The sequence below is a fragment of the Miniopterus natalensis genome, chromosome 4 (assembly GCF_054644295.1).
Source record: "Miniopterus natalensis isolate mMinNat1 chromosome 4, mMinNat1.hap1, whole genome shotgun sequence".
NCBI classification, from domain to species: Eukaryota; Metazoa; Chordata; class Mammalia; order Chiroptera; family Miniopteridae; genus Miniopterus; species Miniopterus natalensis.
Genome location: NC_142084.1, coordinates 75,987,235 through 76,011,303, shown reverse-complemented (window position 1 = coordinate 76,011,303; position 24,069 = coordinate 75,987,235). Strand labels below are relative to the sequence as shown.

General features: G+C 38.5%; 1 protein-coding gene across 1 annotated transcript in view; it reads right to left on the bottom strand.

Moving 5' to 3' along the window:
- The window catches only part of ADAM7 (ADAM metallopeptidase domain 7), a 34,427-nt gene that overhangs the window by 1,848 nt on the left and 8,510 nt on the right, over nt 1-24,069 (bottom strand). The window contains exons 7-20 of the mRNA XM_016214186.2: nt 22,954-23,007; nt 20,437-20,508; nt 16,743-16,912; nt 14,363-14,447; nt 12,789-12,916; nt 10,849-11,023; nt 9,467-9,556; nt 8,240-8,435; nt 7,756-7,858; nt 6,596-6,782; nt 2,466-2,546; nt 1,259-1,337; nt 629-734; nt 183-282 (exon numbers count right to left, since the gene is read on the bottom strand). Of these exons, the coding sequence (XP_016069672.2) occupies nt 183-282; nt 629-734; nt 1,259-1,337; nt 2,466-2,546; nt 6,596-6,782; nt 7,756-7,858; nt 8,240-8,435; nt 9,467-9,556; nt 10,849-11,023; nt 12,789-12,916; nt 14,363-14,447; nt 16,743-16,912; nt 20,437-20,508; nt 22,954-23,007 (1,626 nt within the window). The remainder of the gene's footprint in view (nt 1-182; nt 283-628; nt 735-1,258; nt 1,338-2,465; nt 2,547-6,595; nt 6,783-7,755; nt 7,859-8,239; nt 8,436-9,466; nt 9,557-10,848; nt 11,024-12,788; nt 12,917-14,362; nt 14,448-16,742; nt 16,913-20,436; nt 20,509-22,953; nt 23,008-24,069) is intronic.

Here is a 24,069-nt window from a genome sequence, read left to right as displayed (position 1 = left end):
GTGTCCTGGTTTGCTTGAGTCCTGCCATCCTCTCCCTCCCCATATGTAGATTGAAGGCTTAATGGTATGAAACTGTGTTAAACTGTTCTGCATCTTCTACCTTGTTTAGCTTTAGGGCTAGTGCCATTTCAAGTTAATCAACTATTTACGGTAATCAACTATTGCAAATGAAATTGTCTTACGTGTAGGGGATGAATATCAGGTAAGATTGGCTCAGTCCTAGTCTGCAGCTCATCCCCAAAGTATCCTTTATTTTCCACTCCCAGTCTGTCTCGAGGTGGGCTGTCAAGAAGGAAGTGGAATATTGATACAAGATAGGGGGCGAGCCTGTGGTTAATATTAAATCAACTAGGAGATTTTTAAAAGACGGATACTCAGGTTATACCTTGTAACGATTATATTTGAGGGAGAAACCAAAATTAGTATTTTCTTAAACTGTAATTTCAATGTGCCAACAAGTTTGGGAACCATTGGGATAAACATTAGGATTAGCACTTGATTTACTGGTATTCTTCCTTCGTCTTCAATAAGGGGTTATCCTTTGCCTCCATCAAGTATGCTCTGTGGCCACAAAGCCAATATGTTCTCAGTAATGGCCTTCTCGAACACATAGAAAAGACAGACATACCTCTGAACTTTCTTCAGTTTAATACATTTTTGGTAGTGAATTAATAATATGATACCCCCAGCACCAATAATGCCCAGGACAAGCACAACAACCAGGATGGAGATATCTGGAATGGTAAAAAAAAAAAAAAAAAAAAAGAAAAAAGCTTCAACCAAGATTTCAACTTTAGGACAGTAGAATATTAACATTTAACTGAGCTGTGACACTGGTTCTCTCTTCCTTAAAAGATTTTGATTCCCCCTCCCCACAATTTCTTAAATATAAAGTAAAAGGCCAAAATATTATACAAATTATCATCTGTGTTAGCAATGAACACTCCTTACGTTTAAGGGAGCGACGGTCAGCAGAAAAGTTTTGATTCTCAGTTATTAACAGACTATAGAAAAAGCTTTGTTGGGTTGTGGGCTCTTAGAAGACCTAATCCAAATTAAACTAGGAGAAGATCCATTAATTCTTAAAAGCAAGGAGTAAATTCAAATGTGGGTATTTAAATATTCAAAAAAAGGACCATACAAATCCATACAGAAACACAACATATGTAGTAGACTCAGAAAATAAGAAAAAAAAAAAAAAGCATTTTCACTGGCTAGGCTTTGATATATGCAGGACAGTATATTCTAGGATGCTCACTGGTAATGTTTAAGGCCTCTTCCCAGTTCACAAGTACCTCTTCTTCCTCACACTGGCACTCAAGTTCACTGCCATCCACCTGGAAGGGCATTCAATCAGTTTTATCAAATGACTGGCATGAGATGTGTTTTGCACTTCACTTTGCACACACACACACACACACACACACACAAACTTTTTATTGATTGATTAACTAAACCGCAAACTACAATCAATTTTTGAAAGAAATAAGCAAACAAAATACAAGAATCAACCGCCTTTGGAGACTGCTTTCCAACAAGAAAACGATGGTGTCAGATTCAAAACCAGATAAACAACACAGCGTGAGTTATCTTTCCAGAAGGCACCAATTTTTTTTTAAAGGAACAACCCCTGCTAGTGTTGAATATATCGCAGCCAAAGAACAGACTCTAACTAGGCTTGATAATGATGAGGTAATATAAGTGTGGGATAAAGTGATAGAACAGTGTTTAGTTCATCAGAGTATTGTGTGATAATTAAGAACATGCCCTCTTTCTGGGTTTAAATCTCAGCTTTTCCTTTCACATAAACTAAGTGTGGCTTGTTCTCTGTCTGTAAAAGTAGGCAGAGGACTCACCTTTTCAGTTGTTATGAAGCTTTTAAAATTTAATATATATGCAAAGTACTTGGAAGAGTACCTGGTACATATACACTCTCTAGATAAGTACTACTGATTGATTGGGCTTAGGGAAGACGTTACCCACAGACACGACTGCTAGATACCACTATCATTGAATATTGTTGAGTAAAAAAATATGTTTTTTTTTTTGTTTTTTTTTCAAAAGCTTCAGGCAAATGTTGACATTGATATAACTGAAGTATAAGTGATATTATGATAGATCCAACTTTAAACTTTACATTTAAACTTCATATGTACATAAGTTACTGGGTTTCTAGATTACCAGTCTAATAACAAATCATATACTTGCAAATGCTGGTAGTATCTAATACCTGGTTTAGCTCTTTGGATCAATTTTATTTATTATATGTGAAAAAAAATGGTTCCCAAATGAACATCTAATTTCAAAATCACTATACGTACTTACATGTGTGCATTTGCGTGCAAGCACGCGCACACACACACACACACACACACACACACGCACACGCATAGGCCCAGGGATAATAAGTCCTAAGTAAATAAATGTCTGGTAAGATATTAATATAAAAAGGAGTCAAATCTTACAGCATTTTCATTGCACTGAGAGGAGCAATTAGTTGAAGTGTAAGCCTTTTCAATCTTCACGCATTCACCATTTTTGCACACCTACAAATGAAATAACCAAGATAAATTGGAATGACTTACTCTTATAATTTACGTATTTTTTTCTATTGTGAATAATCACATGTAGAATCTTCTGTGGAATAAGAAATACTCTTTAAATGTTTGATGGCCATTTGAAAATAATGTAATGTATGTTCAAATATTGTTATGCACAAACTCCTTAATTATTAAAATGTCTATGTCTTATTAATTCTTCAAACATTAATCCACTTGTGTTTTTGGTGTGATAGCCAAAAAATTATTGCCAAGACAATGCCAATGAGCTTTTCCCTGATGTCTTCTTCTAAGTGTTTCACTGTTTCATCCCTTACATTTTACTTTAATCCATTTTGAGTTAATTTTTGTTCATGGCATAAGGTAAGTGTCCCAATTTCATTCTTTTGTATGTGGACATCCAGTATTCACAACATCATTTATTAGAGACTGTACTTTCCCCATTGTATATTCTTGGTGCCTTTGTCAAAGGTTAGTTGACTGCGCATACATAGGTTTATTTCTCAGCTCTGCTCTGTCCCACTGGCCTATGATGTCCATTTTTATGCCAGCACCACGCTGTGTAAATCACTATAGTTTTGTAACATAGTTTGGAATAAGATGCTTGTAGCTTTGTTCTTTACTCAAAATTGCTTTGCTTGCTTGGAATCTTTGTGATTCATGCAAATTTTAGAATTGTTTTTCCTGTGTCTGTAAAGAATACCATTTGGGCTTTGATAGGAATTGCATTGAACCTGCAGATCATTTTGGGTAGTATGGACATTATAACAGTATTAATTCTTTCAATTCATGAACACAGGGTGTCTTTCAATTTATTGGTGTCTTCAGTTTCTTTCATCAAAGTCATATTTTTCAGTGTACAGTTTTCATCTCCTTAGTTAAAATTATTTTAAAGTATTTTACTGTTTTTGATGATATTGGAAGTGGGATAGTTTTCTTAATTTCTTTTTTAGATTATTTTCATTACTGTTGACTTCCCTGTGTGAGGCTTTTACTGTTCATCTCTTTCTATGAATTCTTCCTAGTACTGAGTTTTCATTTTATACATTTCTCAACTCAAGGACATTTATTATTAGTATTTCTTTAATTTTACTTTAACTCTATTATGTTTTATTTATCTAGAATTCCTAGATATCTATATTAGAATCTGAATTAGATTTCCTAGGACTATTTTTTCTGTTTTCATTTCTTTTCTGTTTTAAAATTTATCTTATTTTTCTGTGTTAAGATGTTTAGCTTCTAATCTATCATTTTTTTATGTAGTATCTATTTGATGGCTTACTGCCCAAATTACAAATAAACCAGTAATCACAATTTATTTTGTACTTTGAAGGCAGTGCTTCTTAATTGCAAATTATAACTTTTTTTATAGATTTAATTGTATGAAGTATGAAATGTAAATTTAACTTTTTTCCAAAAGGACTTTCCTCTTTTTTAATGCATATCTGTTCCATAAGGGACTGTCATCTCTGATTCTTCAGATTGGTCTCCACTGTTCAATTATTTCACGTCTGCTGTTGTTTGTCTTCCTTGCTTATTATAGAACAGATTTTCTATATACAGTCATATGTCCCTTAATGATGGGGATATGTTCTGACAAATATGTCATCAGATGATTCTGCCATTGTGCAAACATCACAGAGTCCTTACACAAACCTAGGCGGTATAGCCCACTACACAGCTAGGCTACATGTCATAGCCTTTGCTCTTAGGCTACAGACCTGTACAGAATACTGTAGAAAGTTATAATACAACAGTAGGTACTTGTGTACCAAAACATAGAAAAGGTACAGTAAAAATAGTATATAAAAGATAAACTATGATACACCTGTATAGTGCACTTACCTTGAATGGAGTTGCAGGGCTAGAAGTTGTTCCGGCCGGTGAGTGGGTGGGGAGTGAGGGGAAGGCCTGGGACATTGCTGTACGCTACTGTAGACTTATAAACACCGTCCCACAAGCCCGTCTCCTGCTCCTTCCAGCAGTGTTAGAAATTTTGAGAACACTGAAGCTGTCAGTGCTGTTCCACGAACAGGGATGTGGGCTGGACTGGTTAGGAATATTGAGGGGAAGCTGACTGGAAAAGGCATAGATCACCATAGTAGTGACTGGCAGGAGGGAGTGAAAGGTGACAGGCTACCACAGAAAGCTTCTTACTGAAGTGGCAATGGCACTTAATAGTTATTAAAAGGTGAAGGCATTGAGAAGTACAGATTGGTAGTTACAGTGTAGTCACAGGGCTGTAAAGTACAGGACAGGGAATATGTTGTAATAACCATGAGTGGTGCCAGGTGAGTACTGGAAATACCAGGGGAACGCTGTAAAGCATATATGATTGTCTAACCACTGTGCTGAACACCAGAAACTAATACAAAAATCATATAAAAAATAAAAAAGAATAAACTTGGGAAAAAATCGCATTTAAAGAAAACAATACTTATTAAACTACCTCCTGTGGACCTGTGTCCTTGTACAGGATCTTAGATCCTCAGCGAGGAATTTACAGCGATGTGTTCTGAACACAATCAAGCTAGATCGAGGGCTGTACGTGCCCCCTAAATGTGTAGCGCTGGGGGACACGCTCATCTGTGCCAAAACGAGTCAGTGGTGACAGACTGGGAGGTAATCTGTGCACTCAAAATTGAGGTGCTGTCAGTGAGAGGGAATCTACTGCCAAGCCCTGCAGATATTGCCCCCATCAAAGAAAAAAAATTCATCTGAACCACATATCCTTCCATTTCTTGCAGGAAATCCAGCTCCACTATAATCTCATGGGACCGCTGTTCTTACACAGTACATGGCTATGCACAATTGAACACTGGGAAACATTGTTTTAAAACCCACGGAGATCTCAACTAGAGAGAAATAGTAAGATATTTCTTATTTTAGTTTTTCCATTTTTGTATGTTTGATAAATAACTACAGATAGTTTTACAGCAATTTTTCTGAGTCAAAGAACAGACTAATTTCCTCCCTTTCTTCCCTCCTCTAGTCTGCTCCTCTTTCCACTCTACCCTTCTCTTCGCTTCTTTTTCCTTTCTTTTTTCTTTCTTTTTTTAAATTATCTATGTCCTAAGTTCTGTAGTGTAACTAAGGAAAAGGGTGCCCAGGGGCAGTGGGATACGTTTGCTCTCTTGTCCTACGTCAAATTAAAATTTACCCAGAAAAAAATAACTACTAAGAGAAACTAGAATGTTTTTTATTTATTTTTAAGTTCCTTATGTCTAAAATACAGTACCTTATTGTAAAAAGGAAATGAAAAATCCTGTATCTAGTGTCTCTGTGATACCTCTGTGGACTGGCATTTATGATACACAGATTCCCTCATTAGAATTGGTTCAAGAACTGGCCCCGTTGTTACTGGTGCGTTGATGGACTAAGATTTCTCTTCAAAGAATAGGCACTCTAGGTAGCGGTACATGGTCCAATGTGCTTATGAGATCGAGACATGCTCCTTATCAGGGCTCGATTCCCAGTCAGGGCACATCAAGTCAAAGCTGAAATGTCACTCATTCTAAGGTGTCATTCCGTGTTCTACATGTGAAGTCAGCCCTTTGGACTTACAAATGTACGTTGGTCACATCACTATGAAAGCACTTGTGTTGGATTGTAATGATGTATTTCATTTACTGTGAAATTCTCAAGTGCACTCACCCTTTCATCACCTGTGTCCAGCACAGTCACTGGCACCAGAGTACGTGCCCAGTGAACATGGCTGAGTGAGTAAAATAACTAAAAAATATATGGCCACTTCATAGTCAATTTAATTCAAAAATTTTGTCTGTAATTTTGTTAGATGTCTACTGTAAGACACTGAGCACATGTGTAATATTTACATATCATTTTGTATAATAAGGCTTAAACAAATTAATATTTGTGAAAATGTTATTGCTACTCTGATCAATAAAAAAAAAAAATTACCAAATTTTTTTCTGCTTCCTCATATGTAGGCCCTCTGGAACCAATTCTAGGTTCCAAAGATGTTTTCGAGGGGCTGAACCAAGAAGTTTTAATAAAACAAAGAATTTTCATCTTACCATTTCATCTCCACATTTTGTTCCAGGAGCAACCAGACCCAAATCTTTAGAATTCTGATATAAATAGAAGGTTTTGCAGTCAATGGTGGCATTCTGCTTTGGAACCTTAAGGTGATAGATCTTTTCTTCCCCAAGGAAAGATGAGTGCTGCCCTCCGGTGCAGAATATCTTTCCACATTTGACATTTCTGAAGAAAAGGAACAGTAGACTCAGACTTGGGACCAGAATAGAATTTTAGAGACTAGGCTTGCCCTGAAGTGGCCTGGCCCCTTTTTTCTAGCCCAGGTTTGCTGGCAAGCTTCAGAAGGGCCAGGAAAAGCAGTTAAGTGTCGTGCAGGCCAGTCCTTACCCAGGGAACGGAGATGAATAGGCAAAGATAGAAAATGATGCTATTTTTCTGGATATCTCTGTGGTTCTCACAAATCTACATTAGCTTCAGTCTACAGAAACAATATTTTTGTGAGTCATTTGATTAGCATAACTTTGATCAGGATGCTAAGATTTCTTTCTTAACCTCTTTAGCATAGAACATATCAATTGATTCTCGCAATAACCCTGGGAGGTGCTAGTATTATAACCTCTGTTTTGGAGGTTACGGAGTAAGGGAAGTTAAGTGACTGCCCATTTTTATCTAGTGTACTTAGGAGCAGAGTTGAACTCCACAATAGGTTTTTACTGTGGTTTTCAGGCCAAATCCTGGTTTTTGGCCCATATCAAGCTATCGGCAACAAATATACAAGTATGGCTCAGCTCATGCTTCTAAAAATCCGATTCGACTTCTAGTTCTTCCATTTCTCTCCCAATTTCAATTCCCACCATTCTTTTTATGACGTCACCCTTCCCTTCTCTCTTCCTCTTTGCCCTGGCCTGCTCATTTCCCCCCTCCTCCGGTTGGCTCCTTTCTCTTTCGGTAGCTTTTACTCCCCCCTTTGTCTATTAAGTGTCTGAAATCTTTCCCATGCTTCTCCCGATAGTGCCCGACCTGCGGCTAACAAGCGCAGCACCTAACTGCCAGAGGGCACTGCCCAGGATGCCACCTCCCTCCCTGCTGCCCGGCGCTGGCGGCCTCAGCGAGGGGGAGTTAGACGCTGTCAGCAGGAGCTGCTCTCACCCGCAGGACCCCCTTAGACGGCGCGTACAGCTCTTTACCAGGCACTCACTTCTCTTCGCAGGGGATTAGTTTGCTTTTCTTGTTTTTGCAGTATCCGAATTTATTTCCCTTTTCATTGATCAGGTAGCAGATATCAGAACTGTCTTTTGCCCCTGGGGTGCAAAATGGTATAATAAAAGTAAAACAGTGAAAGCATGAATACTGTTCATTACAAGATACTTTCCTTTTCTGATGTAATTGAAGTTTCGGTATTATGTAACGATGAGGCAGACTGGGACAAAAGTAATTAAACAATGACCCTCTTCCCCCAGGAAGGTATCTTAGTATAGATATACTAAACAAGCAATAAACATTCCTTAACCCACATGCTGAGCTAGTCGATTAACGTTAGAGGTAACGTCAATTAACATTAAAGGGACTCTGTGAAGAGATGCGGGTAATATGGCATTCGTTCCAGTTTTGCCCCCGTATGGGACAGTAACAGGACTAATGGCTGTGATCGCCATCTGCCATCCACCGTACTTGGCCCTCACCGTGATCGAACAGCTCGGAGCACTGGTCATCCCGGGTGGGACATCTCCCCAGGAAGCAGTAGCCTTTCCCGCTCTGGCAGGGAAACCCGTTTACTTGGAATTCGTCCTTTGGACACCCAGAGGAGTGGCCGGTACACGCTTCAGGGAAATCGCACTCACTTCTCGCTGCTCTGCACACGGACCCTGCTTTTTTCATCTGTTGAAGAAAAACAGAGACATTAAATCTTGGACACGGGCAGGGAGGGAAAGTTCAGCGAGTAGGAGGAAGGTTGGCCCGTTTAATTTATCTACAAGTGGTTTTAGGGCTGAAACCAATGGCCTTTTCCATTGCACTGGGAATTGTCATCATTCGTGAACGCCTTGGCTTTTGTTAACTTGAACAGTGCTGAGATGGTGCTTTTGAAATTTGGCTTTAGAACAGCATTGGGTAGAGTTGGGGTGGACATAAGCTGGAGAAACAAATAAATGTTCTGTTCATCTTCTTCAACCCTTGCTCCAGCACTGCTCCCCTCCCCCAGCTACCACACACACACACACACACACACACACACACACACACACACACACACACACACAGAGCTGGGAGCCCCTGCCTCTGTGGAGGAATCTCCATTCCCAATAGGTCAGATTTCCCCCTGTGAAAAAGAACAATTCCCTGGCTCCCAGTGGAGGGAACTGCATGGAAGTAGTCTCTCATTCAGCTCTTCAATGTGCATTTAATCGTGCTGAGTTCTGGAAAGATTTCCAGGTGAATGAGGCATGCTTCCTTTCCCTTATGCTTTCACAGTCCAGGGAAAGAAATGACAATAAGTGCTTGAACAAAGCCATGTGGATCTCTGCTTGTCTTTCCTAGAAACATAGCTCCAATTCCAGCATAATCCTTTGCCCTGTTAGGTCACCGTTGTTGGGATGCCACGCCTCACGCCCACCTCCAGCTGAGGTTGACTAGGTTGGCAGTGATTTACAAAGGAGCAAGAGTAATGTTAGCCATGCAACTCCGTTCCTCAAAGACCAAGCCCCTCACCCGCTTCTCCACTTCCCAGACCATAACCCTGCCCAGTGCTTAGAGGTCAGAGATCTCAGAAGAGGCTCTACCGTGTGCCAGCAAGCCTAGCCCTGGACTGGGATTAGCGGTGTAGGGCCCTGCAGTGGTCAGACAACTCTTTGGTCCTCTGTTCCCTTAATAAACTAAAGACAGAGAAATCCGGTGCTAGCAAAGGCTCTTACCTGACAAGATTCACAGCATTCTCCTTCTGCACAAGTACTTCCTGGCTTCAACATACATCTGTCCGCGTCGCAGCAAGGATTCGTGCACTCCTGGCAATGACCAAACATTAAAGATCAGAAGTTGGATTGCGGTTTGGTTCCTGTTTGAAGAATTAATTAGTTGCCCTTCTGTGTAATTTAGCATCACTTGTCATTCAGAGTTAAATACCAATGCATAGTCCTAGGCTATGAGAGCTATACAGAGTGGGGCAGAAGTAGGTTTACAGTTATTTGTATGGGAAATAATATGAATAAACTCTGTGTTTTGCATACTCACAACTGTAACCCTACGTTTGCCAAACCCTGAATAAAGACTACCACCTGCCATTGGTGTCAGGGACTTTTACACTGTTTCCTTCCCTGGTGGCTGCTCAGCATACTGAGCCCAAAGTTTGTAACCTCCCATTCTCCTGATGACTCTGCTCTCTGGGAGGGTCTCACTGCTTCTCTATCCTAAAGGTTTGATGTGAGATAATACAGCTTCTGAAGATCTGATTTTATATTCTCAAGATGCCAAGTATTTCAGGCTGACCTTTGCATAATTCAATAATAACAGCAAGATGAACACTTAGGACCTATTTGCTCAAACAAAATTTAAACTGCAAGCAAAACTGTGGCATCCTGTCAGTTCGGTACTTTGTGTGAGAGAGTGAAGCTGTAGAACCATTTCAAAGAAGGTGCACGGGCAGGGACATCTATTTCCAAAGTTATAGTTTCTTTACATTTAGTGAAAGACATTTGAAGGCTTGATGTGTTGTAATCTCTGGATATGTCACTGTTCCCACTCTGATCATGGAGTCTCTTCATTGCCGTCCTGTTAGACTCTTTGGAGTTGTGCCGTGTCTCCAGTGCAGATGTGCAACATACTGTCCTTGGACCCACAGCATGAGCAGAATCTTGCAAGGTGCAATAAATGTGTGACAGGTTAGAAGTTTCCTGCTCTATTAAGACAGTTTTCTTATAACATGAACTGTCTCACCAGGCTATAGGCTAGACTCGTAATTTCCAGAGTAAAACTGGATCTACTGTGAAGAATTGTGTGTAACGGATTCCTGCTGTTGCACGAGAGACCAGACAATGACACAGATGGGCCCTTCCCCCAAGAAGAGCCAATTCATAGGTAAAGCAGGCAAATGGGATGGAATGGACCTCCAGCAAGATCGTTACACACAATCTATTACTCAGTAATAGCGCTTCCATAAGGCTGCACCAACGCCCTGTTTCCAAACGAGAAAGAAAAAAAAAGCACAGGGAAGATCATGGTTGACCAATGGCTCCGTGCCTGCCTGGGCTCTGGCTGAGCACAGACTTTGTCCCTTAAGGACAACATCATCTGCAAATACCTGAACAGGGCCACAGTCGCATTCCTCCCCCTCATCCAAGTTCTTGTTTCCACAGAACGGAGAATCGCTTGACGGTTCAGAAAATGGAACGTTAAGCAGGCATGTTGGCCTGTAATCTTTCAGGAATTGCTTGTACTGGATTCTGTTGCATTTACTGAACTTCAGTGCAGGAATGCTAGAGATAAGTGCAAAGGCAAGATTAATCACATCATTGCACACTGGTAGAATAACTGTGAACAGTTTATAAATCATTTAGACAGAGCAAATGTAAATAACCAACTCTGGAAGTCCATTTACTTTCCTTACTCTTGCCTCTCTGTTCTAGCAGGTAACTGGGCTCTTTGCTATAGAAAATGCCTGTGTTGAAACACAGCCGACACATGCGACTGCAGTGAAAATGCTCTGACTGAAGCCCAGTTTAGACTGACTGTGCTTGCTGCTCCCATGTCACTTTTTATTTGTTTTTCTTGAAATAATCTATGTATTTGCCATCCATGTAAGATTACAAGCTTCTCAATGAAAAGACAGTATTATGTTCACTTTAAAAAACAAACAAACACTAGTTAACACAGTGGCTGGGACAGAGTAGTTCTCTATAAAATTTGTCGAAACAAACTCCTCATTTAATAATCTCTTGCATGTCCTAGGAAAGCTGTATAGTTTTCCTTTGGCTTTGACTCCTTTCCCTTTCTTACTGACACAATGATTAAATACAGATGGATGTTTAGAGTCCTGAATACATTAGACGATTAGATTGGGACAGTGGGGCCCTGAAAAGAAATGACTGATTATGTGGTTATATAAAATTAGATATCAGTTATGGATTTCTTCCTCTATGCCAGTCACTATGCTCCGGTGCTTTAGCTACTTTACCTCATTTAATCAATATACAGAAGCACTGACTACCATCAAGAACATTTTTCTTACTGCATAGAATGCGCTATGTGTACCTACTGTGTCAGAGCTCAGAGACGCGCAAGGCTTTTAGGACCTGACTGCAGGTCATTCAGTGCTGGGGGGAGCTGGAAACCCCCTCATTCTGTATCTATGGAGCACCTAGTATGTGTCTGAGGCTTTTCTAGACAGTGGTTCTGTAACAGTGGACAAAGCAAAACAAAAACAAACTAACAAACAAACCTCTGATCTCATGAAGCGTGTATTCTAATGGAGGAGCAAAATAATAAATAAATATGTGAAACGTAGACTATATTAGATAGTGGTTGGTATTAAAAGGGGGATTAACCCGGCCGGGTGTGGCTTAGCCATTGAGCATCGACCTAGGATCCAGGAGATCGCAGTTTGATTCCTGGTCAGGGCACATGCCCAGGTTGCGGGCTCGATCCCCAGTGGGGGGTGTGCGGGAGGCAGCCGATCAATGACTCTCTTCATTGATGTTTCTCTCTCTCCCTTTCCCTTCCTCTCTGAAATCAATAAAGATATACATATATATATATATTTATTTATTTAAAAGGGAGGGATTAAACAAAGGGAATGGGTGTGGATAATGCCAGGGGATATGTGTGAAATGACAGGATTGAAAAATTGGATCAGGCGGCTGGGAAGGCTTTGCTGAGAAAGATGTCTGAGTAAAGAGTTGAAGGAAGAAATTATAGTTTGTAGTGGAGATGATAAACCAAGGCATGAGCAGTGTATTCCTCTCCTACACACCTTGGTACAATTACTAATTAATTGCTGTGTACTTTTCCAATATGCTCAGATGGAGTTTTAGAATTTCTCTCATGATATCATTAGGAGATACACTACCAGAGGGTAAGATTTAGCTCCCCACGGGAACACCTTACCACGCCTGCTTTTGTAATAGACTTCCTGGAGTATATTAAGAAAAATTCCATATAGTCACACTATGTTCCTACGGTATGGCATTGGAATCAAAACCCACTCCCCAAATATTTAACTGTCTCTTCTGTGCCATTGGTTACCTTCCGGTTGTGTCCATCACACACTTGCCCAAAGTGCAGGCACACTGGCTGTCGTGCTGCATCCCAAGGCTGTGCCCCAGCTGGTGTGCCATCCTGTTTGCAATTATATTCATGTCAGGTAAAAGATCCTGATGCCAAAAAAAGATACGCGTTAGAAATGTCTACGAGCTAGCACACTGTAGCACACGGTGCTTTGAACGAACGGTTGAAATCTGTTTTATAGCTTCTGGTTAACTAGCACTTATTTGAGAGGCCATGGACTTAGTTACCCCTGTCTCCTGCCCCCCAGTTTCTTTAATTACATAATGAGGTTGGACAATGATGTTTTGAGTGTCTCTAAATCTATCATTTTGAAATTCTTTTTTTGTGCAACAATAATGGTCATTGTTGGAGTTATGTAGACACATTCTTACAAATAGCTAAACATTATTAACTAATGCTTTACCCAACAAAATAAACATTATTGGTTGTCTTCCATATACCAGATATTCAAAGGGGGTAAAGCTGAAAATATGCATGGTTCATGTTTTTAATGTATAGTCTCACACTACACAAAATTGTTATACAATCATGAGAATAGAGTTTCTACTGTGAAGAAAACCAGGTCAGTGCTGCAAAATCCAAAGGCAGTGTTGATTGTTACCTGTTTTTAGTTCTTTTTAACATTTTAATCTTTATATTGGTGAAAAAATATTAATTTCCAAAGGGGATGGGATATCAGGTTACTGTAAAAATAAAATACCCCTAATTTGGTAATTTTATCTTGCTCATTTTTGGTTTAAAATGTGTCCTAGATGGGTTATAATATAATAATTTGAGTGGTGACCTCCTATGTTAGATTAAATTGATTCTTGATGCAAAATTTGTGTTATTAAAATTCCATAGACAAAGTCATACAAAGAATCATAAAATAAATAGTTCATAAAGTCATTTTAATAAGTACTAGGATTTAATTTCAACTTCTTAACAAGATTGGGCTGAGCATAGCAACAACTAGGCAGAGACACTAAAAAAAAACACCCAAAAAACCTAAGTCTTGATATTTTCAAAAAATTCTTAGATATGTTTACTTCGACAGTATTTACTAAAAGCTTAGTGACTTGGGAAAGGATCAAATAAACAAGGCGAGTCAGCAGTTTGAAGGTCTTGTGCTTTTGGAAAATGAATAACAAGTCTGCCTTGACATGATATTTTAAATGATCCATGCAATTTCTTTTCAGCACAAAAGCAACTATTCTCACTTGCTAAATCAGCCAAGCTTAATGAACTTTACATGTCCTTGTACACAACTATATTTAATATGCAAAAGAGCTTTTTAAATCTTTGCACATTAATCTGTATATGATGTTCTCTTAAACTCTAAACAGTGGTTTACCTTTATTATTCATCTATAGTTTCTCATAAAACATTTTCTCATTTAATAAAGGAAACATGTAAGTTCTATGATGACATATTTTGGTGGGAATATATGAAGGAATGCATGCATAGTCCCTTTCACTAGGACACATAAAACTTACAGAAATTTAATTCAAACTTTTTATTAAGTAATATAACATAAATAAAACACAGCCCACCTTCACGACACTGGAGGAATGAAAGGGCTGGCACATACCGCCTGGATAAGAAGTCCCTTGTGCATGGGTATAGAGCCACTTCCCACTATAAACAAGATGAAAATACACTCTTCAATCTGAGGTAGTAGTTTAATTAACACATAGGCCGAACTGCAGGGAACTCCCACAATGCTAACACCTTTGCAGGTTGAGAGTGTCTTTTCTTTGTTCTGGAGTTAAGGATAATCTCAGTTGACATTAAGCCCATTTCAAAACTGTGGTAGATTAGAGGCATTGAAAAAGTCAATGCAATATTAAGTTGAAATCATTAAAAAAGTACTTTCTAGAAAACACACACAACAAAAACTAACAAAAAATAACCCCAACAAGGGTAGAGTCCCATTTTACTAGACTTGACCCTACATTCAGCTTCAGATAAAATAAACTTGAAAGAACAAAAAAAATTAAATTAAAAATGTTCAGAGTGAATGGACTCAACACCGTGCTTAATTGGCTATGGTTGAAAAATTTTAAAAATGTTTAATCAACCACAAAAACTCCTAGAGAATTTGATGGTTATGATCATTTAAAAGAGTTGTCACATGAAAACATGACTATTCCTGGATTACCTAATAAGACAGCTGCAGATGTGTATATTAAAGGAATCTAAATTTGGCATGCCTTCAAGAAGAACATTTAGAGTTGGAACACCTTAGAGAGAGATATCATGGGCTGGAGGGCCACTCTTGGAGTGGAGTAGAAAGGATTTAAATACAAGAAAGGTGTCAGGCTAGATGACCCTTTTCAGTCTTTAACTTTTTCAACCAAGAAGATGTGTTTTATTTCTTTCTTTATAATTGAAATGGCCCTGTGCCTACATTTCAAAGTCTCAGTATTTGACTATACATCTTGGAGAAACTTAGAATTCTGGTCTTCCTAGACTCTGAGGATCTTGGGAGAGCATCACCTATGGAGATGAAGCACCGGAGAAAGCACGGTCCAGATTCTGACTTTGCTCATAAACACTTAAAACCAAAAGTCACACCTTGACAATGCCATATACAGTGCCTTGTTGCTTCTAGATCTGTGTGAATATAGAAGGGAAGATACAGAAGAAGCTCAACACCTAAGAAATCCCAAACATAGTGCCCATTAGGCGTTTAGGAGCTCTCCTCACCTCGTCGTTTCTCTATTTGTAGACATCCTATTGGTGAGAGAAGTTACTTCTCAGAGTAAGAGACATTCCTGGAATTAAAAGTTTTCCACTTATACCCGTTGAAATATTTTTAGGTTAACTTATTAAGTATTTTAAAACACATGTCCAAGGAATTTGCCCACTATGAAGGTTATGGCGATATTTTACTGTACCCCTCATAATTTTAGGTCATGCTAGTTCAGGAAAACCCAAGCCCAAGCCTGGTACATGTTTTCCCTGTGGGACATCCCAGATATGAAAGTCAGAAATGATATCACTTTGGAGGTCTGGCTCACTCTCATTCTGACCAAGGGCTGGACCTGACCTCTGACCAGAGGCTTTGGGAGCTTCCAATGGTCACAAGCACCTTTGCAGGCTGTGTTTGCAGACCTTCCTTAGGAGAAACACCGGCATTGTAGGTAGATGAAGTAGGTAAAGTGGGTACCCATCTTTTATAGCAGCTTTAAGGGCATCAGGAGAGATGCCAAAAGACTCCATTGCTCCAGAGTTGCTCTTCCATAACTTAGCATTCCTTGCAATCACAGGACGACTCAAAACACAGGGCTGACGTCAGCTCAGATCCACAATTATTTTATCATCTCCCTATAGGCTGAGTAATATGCTTGGGTATTTTGAATAACAAAAATGATTTAAAAATGGCTCCTGTTTTTAAGAATGAATCACCTACATATTCCAGATGAATTCGGACTTTCTCTTAAGAATATTAGAGCTATGGCAGTTTTAATTTATCACATCAGTTTTCTGTTATTTGGAGTAGTAAAGAAGATGCTCTTGAACCACCGGTCACTGGATGGGCACACGGTGCTATTGGGAAATGTTCAGAGAATAAGGCATTTTCCCAGAAAAATTGACTTTGGGAGAGCATTGGAGTAGTGTGGTGTGGAAGGCTGAAGGGGGCAGTGTTGAAAGAGGAAAAGGAAGGTAAATGGATTCTAAAAGTGCTTTACTTGCCTAACAGCATTCCCAATCCTGCCCAGGAACATGAATGCATTCGATTTTTATTAGAAAGAAAGCTTATTAAAAAGTTCATATGGAAATTTTCTGTGCAGTTAGATGTAACCTTTTGTCCCTGTGTACTATCCAAACATGTCAATTGCCTCAGCAAATATTTTGGCTGTTCACTTGCTTTGTTTTCTTTTTTAATAATCTTCCTAAGCTATGCAGGGAAGTAGAGCAGTTACATACCTGAGTAACAAAACATGATCATAGCTCTTCCTTTTTTTAAGGGTGGTTTGTTGCCACTCTGAAAAATGCAATAAAGTCATTTCTATATCGGAATCTACTTTTATTTTATCTCCATTTGTCCATATTTCAAGGCCAACCAATGTAACATGGATGTCGAAGGTTTTATAGATCTGTTCAAAAAAGAAATAATTTTTTACAAAGTCAAGTTGCAGAAGGATCCTCAACACAAGCGTATACTTTTACATTAAAAAAAGTAATTTTAATGTGTGAGGTACGTAAGCAAAAAGTGCAGGCCTCAACCAGAATAGTCGTATTGAATGAAACCTAATGTGGGGTGAATCACTCAGAATCCTGGGTGAATGGCCATGGTCAACAAAGAAATTAAACTAAAAATGCTTGAATCCCCTCGACCTATCATAAGCCTTATAGGCACTGAGCTCAGAATGTTCTAGAAGAAATAATTTAGTAAAACGCCAAGATTACAACTGACCTGAAATATGAATATACTAATAGTAGCACACAACGGAATGAATGCTCTTTCTTCATTTCTCTCCTTTCAGAGAGTTGGTTCTGCGGCAGATCAGAAAGTTGACATTGGTTTTCAAAAACCAATCGTTAGCTGCCATGCTTATTCTTGGAACTACTTTGTTGTCTAAGAAATCTTACTGTGGATTGCCCAAAACAGGAAGCAACAGTTGCAGCCCATAAGCCTTCTCACCTCTATTCCTGCCTGCTTTTGTAAATACCTAGTTAATATATACTTGATGCCAGGACAAAAGAAGACAGAGTTTAAGCAAATACAGCAGTGGGCAAAAGTAGGTTTACAGTTGTTTGTATGGAAAATAATACAATGATTAATAAATAATAATACAAGGACAGACCCTCCAGCTAGATCCAGCTAGATCTGGGCTAGAACAGAGATTGCTTCCCATAAATCCCCTCAGTCTGTCTGTCCCCCTCCCCTGTGGGCAATATGGGTGATAAAAGGCCAGTCAAGGGGATATGATGGAAGGGGTCAAGGACTTGTAGACCATGCTACTTTAAACTGTTTGTGGTATGACCTCCCAATCTAAACTGAAAATGTTCAGCTATGTGCCACAATTTTGTGTTTCTATTTACTTTGGAGATGAAAAGCCAAAGAAAGAGATTGAGTCTTATATTTGGATCAATGTTAGGGGAATGATAAAGACAATTACAAGATTAAGAAGTAGGAAAAAATGGAAATGACTTTGAGATACACTCATTTCATTCTACATTGCTCCTATATTTTAGAAAAAGTCACAGGGAGAATTTTTAATTTCTGTAGACATAAATTTAAATTTAAGAGGAATTCTGCTTCTGTCTAAGATGTACACAGTCGTAAAGAGTGCTGCTTCTACCCTGACCAAAAGAAAAAGCTAGAGAATCTATGAAATTCTACCTTTTATTGAAACCATGAGAGCTGATGGAATCAGGCAAATGCATAGCCTGAAATCTAAGGAAATACAGACTCCTTCTAGGAGAAATGGTGCAAGAGCATCTCCCAGTGGCAGAAAATGAGAAAAAGAGATTCTCTGTGCCAAACAGGCAGATAAGAAGAATCCACCAACTATTTTTAAGGAATTGCTAAAAAGCAAGTGTGGGATAGAATGAGAGTATAGGACCCTCTGGGAGACACAGACACAAGGAATTATGCCCAAGTGCAGACTCTTTTGCATAAATACAACGGAGGGCAGCGTGGGAGACTGGAGATATCCTCCCTCGGGGGTATGGGCCTGAAGAATGGGAGCAACTGCTGCCTTGGGAACATCTTAAAACCTCTCCATCCCCTCTTGAGAAGCAAAGCCTTAAGCTGTTGCGGGAACTTCAGCAAACGTTTTCTTTTGCAGGCCCAGAACTCAAGTGAAGACCTACTGTGGCCGAAAGAAGGGGAAAGAATAACACCTACCCCCAGAGACGAGGGAGGACATGGTCTTGAGGCCAGACCATTCAAGGCCTCCAGCAAAGCAGGGAGAGCGTGAACACTGAGAATAGCTCCCCAGTGACCCACGGGCAGGACTTTCCTAAGACCAAGCATAGATCAGGGTAAGAGAAAACACGCTGGTTCCCATACCTAGGTCAGCAACTACTGAGCCACAGACAAGAACAGAATACTCCTGATAAGTATGTGAAAGAAAAACCTTTGAGCACTAGCCCTTGACAAAGGCCTGAGGCTGAGGCTGAGGCAGGAACTGCCTCTCCAGCAATCCAGGACCCACTCTAAGCACAAGGTAACTCTACAGGGATCTGAAGCTCTGGTGCACTATCGGTAACAATAGCAATAGCAAAACCCTAAAGCAGTGTCCTTGCTGATGAGACTGATTTAATCCCATTTGTGAATGGCCTGGCCAAAGAAGAAGTGTACATTTCCAGGCATAAGCACTATTTCCTCCATCCCTACTCTCCTATACATAATGTCCAGGATCCTATTAAATATTAAAGAACACACGATAAAGCCAGGAAAGACAACCCACTGTTTGAGAGATGAATCAACAAAACTAGACTCCGAGATAAGCCGAATGTTGAAATTCTCTGACAGGAAATGTAAAATAATAGTTATTAATATGTGAAAGCTCTAGTGAAAAATATGGATGTGATAGGCAGAATTCTAACATAAAGATATATTAAAAATTTTCCAGTATTTGGAAATTAGGTGACATACACATATATAACCACTGAATCCAAGAAGAAGTAATAAGGGATATTAGAAATATTTTGAATTGAATGAAAATTAAAAATAAAACATATCAAAACTTGTGAGAACAAGCTAAAGAGCATATACTTACTTTTTAAAAATTTATCTTCATTGTGGGAAGTACTATAGATGTCCCCCCCATTCCCCATTGACCCCGTCCCCCAACCCCAGGCCTTCAGCGCACTATTGTCTGCGTCCATGGATTATGCATATATGCAAATAAGTTCTTTGGTTAATCTCTCCTACTTACTGTTCGACCCAGCATTCTTACTTCTTAGTCATTTACAAAAAGAAAATAAAAATTTATGTTTGTATATACATCTATATGTGAATGCGTAAAGAAATCTTACTCATTATAGCAAAGCTAGAAACTGCTCAAGTGTCCTTCAACTGGTGAATGAACCACCACTGACCGAGATGGGGCTGCTCAGCACAGCATCTTCCTTTGGGCTCTCTTTATCCCAGTGATGGAGCTCGATGACTTAGAAGAGTCGATGACTTAAGAAAAATACGTACAATTCACAGTATTGCTTTTTAAGAAAAGTTATCATTAATCCTATATTTTACTAAAATATTTTCCCTAATTTCTGTTTCAAAATATGGAAAATAAATTACAGCTTGAAAACCTTTTTGCTGTGCAAGGTAGTGGGGCAGTAATTTAAAATAGTGGATTTGATTTTTGCATGATGGGTATTGAAATCTTTGTAGACTGCTTTATAAGTTTTTGTGATTAGTGACCAATATTTGAAACTCATTTAAATGTTTAATTATTAAGTGCCATTTAGTTAGAAAGCCAAAAAACTCAGACCTGTAGTTCATTTGTTACTGTGAATTTTTCAATGAATTTCTGCTATTTTATCTACTGGGTGAATTTTTGTCTTTGGCCTATCTCAGAAATACCACAAAAAAATCAGCATTATCTATTCCAGAAGTTTCTTTCTATTTGCATTTTACCTCGATTTAAATTGTATAAAATCTTACCATGTTGACAAAGTTGACCATTCCCCAAATTCGGTTCCTCAGTTTACTGTGAGGATAATTATTCCTGTGAAACTGGAAATATAAACATCAGATCAAGATGTGTTAATAATAGGATACACACTCAACAAACTTCACCCGTTATCAGATATTCAGAGAAAAAGTATCATTGGTATTCCTTCCACTCAGCTAAAAATCTGGGCAACTTAGGCAAAAAATATATATATTTTTATATAAAATAGATACAGCACTGTCAAAAGACATGCTTTGACTTAGCAACTACTTTAAATGTTTTTATAACTGTGTCCCCTTTCACATTTAATTATATTATATTAGATGATTTATCAAATCAACTAATAAGTGTTCTTTAGAGTTCATATTTATCATGCTGATGAAATGAAACTTATTAAAGCTCCACAGCAACCATTATATTGCAAGAAAACAGCAACTTTATCAGCTGTCCCTGTCCATGATGGTCACAAACTGAGAAACATGCGATCAAGGGGCAGCTGGAGCCACAGATGTGAGGAAAGGGGCACAGAATCGTTGCTTGCCCTTCTTTCCAGGAAAAGACTAGGAAGGAAACACCGACTTTCCTGCTCTGGACTACTCTTTTTTTTTTTCTCCTTTTAAGGCAATTTACTTAATTTTTTCCTTTTTATTGAATTTATTGAGGTGACACTGGTTAACAAAATTATGCAGGTTTCAGGTGCACGATTCCACAACACACCCTCTGGACACTGTATTGTGTGTTCGCCACCCCAGGTCAAGTCTCCTTCCATCACCGGCCTATTCTGACTTCAGTTGTCTTCTTGCAGATAGATTCCCTATTTCTGCCATCAGGACCTTGTTCTCAGCATTATCAGTTTAGACCTGATAAAATATATTTAATAATAACATAAGGTATCGTGTAGGGAAAAGGCAAATAGTCAAGCTTCTTACCTAATAAAAATAGGAAATATTTTCTGAATCCTGCAGGTGTCCCCTAATTACCATTTCATTGCTGTCCTTTTATCTTAACTATCTACATACCTCAAAGACATAACATTAGAATCTCTTCAATTATCATCTTCACCCACTCCTCAGCTTACGACGCATTGGCTTGGCTGTCACTGTTTCATTGAAACTATTCTTGATAAATGTCCTCTCAGTCATCAATCCATGGGACACGCTTCCCTCGTCTTCCTGGTCATATGGTTCACGTTTAATATTGACCGTTTTCTCTTTCAATAAATTTCTAATCACCTTGGATTTCATTATTCTATACACTTCTCGTGTTTTTCTGTGCACAGATTTCTCTTTTCTCTTTTCCATCATCCCCTTAGATTCTAGATGACAGATATGTTTTCACTCCAGGATTCCTGTTGATGAACGGGCAGGGCTAGCTTCTCAACTCGAAAAAATCCACAGTTGAGAGGGATTCTGAGGCCATCGGAATAGGGTACTTACTTTATCAGATTGATTTCTGCCCATAGGGGTGAGGAACAGGGATAACTATGGGGGTCTTTGCACTTTTGTTTCCAAATCTTTACTAAAGGTTTAGTGTTCCCCAAGATCAGACATCTGTGCCCTACTTTCTCTTTCAACAACACATCATCTTGCTCCCTCTGGGCGAAAAACAAACAAAAACAACCACAACAACAACAAAAATGGAAATTTCCAAGTGCTAAAAATAGAGAAGAAAATTGCTGTTAGAGTAGTAAGCAAAATATCCTCCATCTATGTAGCTGCTTAAAGCTCATCCCCTTGCTTTCTAGGTGTGTCAGGCCCTCAGTGTGTTTTCCAAAGCTGCCTTTGTTTTCCTTTTCATTCTTACCAAAATACCCTAACTCTTAGCCTTTATTAATAAGTTATTATTAAGAACAAAGTTTATCTTAGCGTCCTTTAAAAAAGTTAGTTAACTTGTTCTTATCAACATGCTGATGAGCCTATCTATTGATTAGTGCTTAGAACTTGGTAATTCATTTTTTAAAAATTTTGCTTTTCCCATGCATTCTGTTTTCCCTGCCCTTTGCCACAGGCAGGCAGAACACTTTCTTTCTCTTTGTGTTTTTAGTGCACAGAAATTTTCTAGTTCCCTTTTCAGGGTTGGGTCAGCCGTTTATGGCTCTGGGCATCATACACTATATTCTCCATATTGTGGGTCACAAAGCCTTTGAATTTTGCTTACTACTCTAACAGAAATTTTCTTTTCTATTTTTAGCACTTGGAAATTTCCGTGTTTTTTGTTGTTGTTGTTGTTGTTTGTTTTTTAGCTCAACTATAGAGTATGAATATAGTTTTAATTTTTTATATGTTGTTCAGCATTTTCATATGTTTGTAATGGGGAGAGTAGTTCTATTTTGGCTCAGTCTGCTGTACTGCCAAAGGATCCAATCATCTCTTATATAAATCTGTTTTGGGAAGCTAAAGAGAGATTGAGCCCAGAATGAAATTCTGATTAAATTTTTTTCTTTGTTAAAATCACAGATCTAGTTTTATAAGGACGAATGAAGAGAAAATGTTCATGTGAAAACTTACCACGCTACTATCAGCAACAACAAACAGTTCAACATACTTTTCTGCATGGGTGATCTGGAAATTTATAAAAAAAATTAATGAAGTATTATTACTATTTCTTATTTTAACATTTTCAGCTAACATTTGTAAGGTAAGACATGATACTTTTTATCAATACAAGGAGGTGAGGTAGAGAAGTGTATTTAATAATTCTAGAAAGTTATCTAAATAAAACCCATTATATTATTAAAACATGTGACCCTGTACATCAGATTGTAATAGACCTGAAACAACATTCTATATTTGATTATCCATTTTTCTTTGTTTAGTCTTTCAGATAAAATGAGTTACAAATTTAAAAATTATAAATCTAGTTTTTAACATTAGTTCTTTTTTATTTACAAAGTAAATACTAAGTAAGCTCTTGTTAAAAAAAGAGGGAAGGAAAGGAAGAAGGAAGGAAGGAAGGAAGGAAGGAAGGAAGGAAGGAAGGAAGGAAGGAAGGAAGGAAGGAAGGAAGGAAGGAAGGAAGGAAGGAAGGAAGGAAGGATCCATCTGTATAGCTCAGAACTAACACAGAGTTAGCCTATAGGCAGGCTAATAGGACTGGTTGTTTTTCATTTACTCACACTCCTCTCTCCAAACCTCCTTTGGTGCAGTGGTCTAATTCCAAGCAAACATGTATAAAAGTCGCTAATTACAGATCTTTTATAAAACACCAATACTAAGAAATTCTAAGTTTTGGGTGGCATACATTAAGGTACATGCATATTTTCTGAGTATAAATCAGGGACATATTGTTCAAAGACTAAGTTATTTGTATGTGGACTAATTAATTATTGATTGATTGATTGATTCAATTGGACCATGAATATATGAAAATGAACATGCTTGGAGCTTAAAGGCTATCACCCAGTGATGATTTAAGGAGATATAAATTGGTTGTAGAGAAAATGAACTTATTATTACTCTTAATTGTCCTTAACAGTGAGAACATTTGGCCTGATTAAAGGTAGAGAACCTGGCTTATCAATTCCTGGAAAATGGCAGAGAAGACATGGGCAGACAATATCTGGGATAGGTTTCAAGACAACGTAAATTTCATTCTTTCCAGCATATGTAGCTCTAATGCTGTAA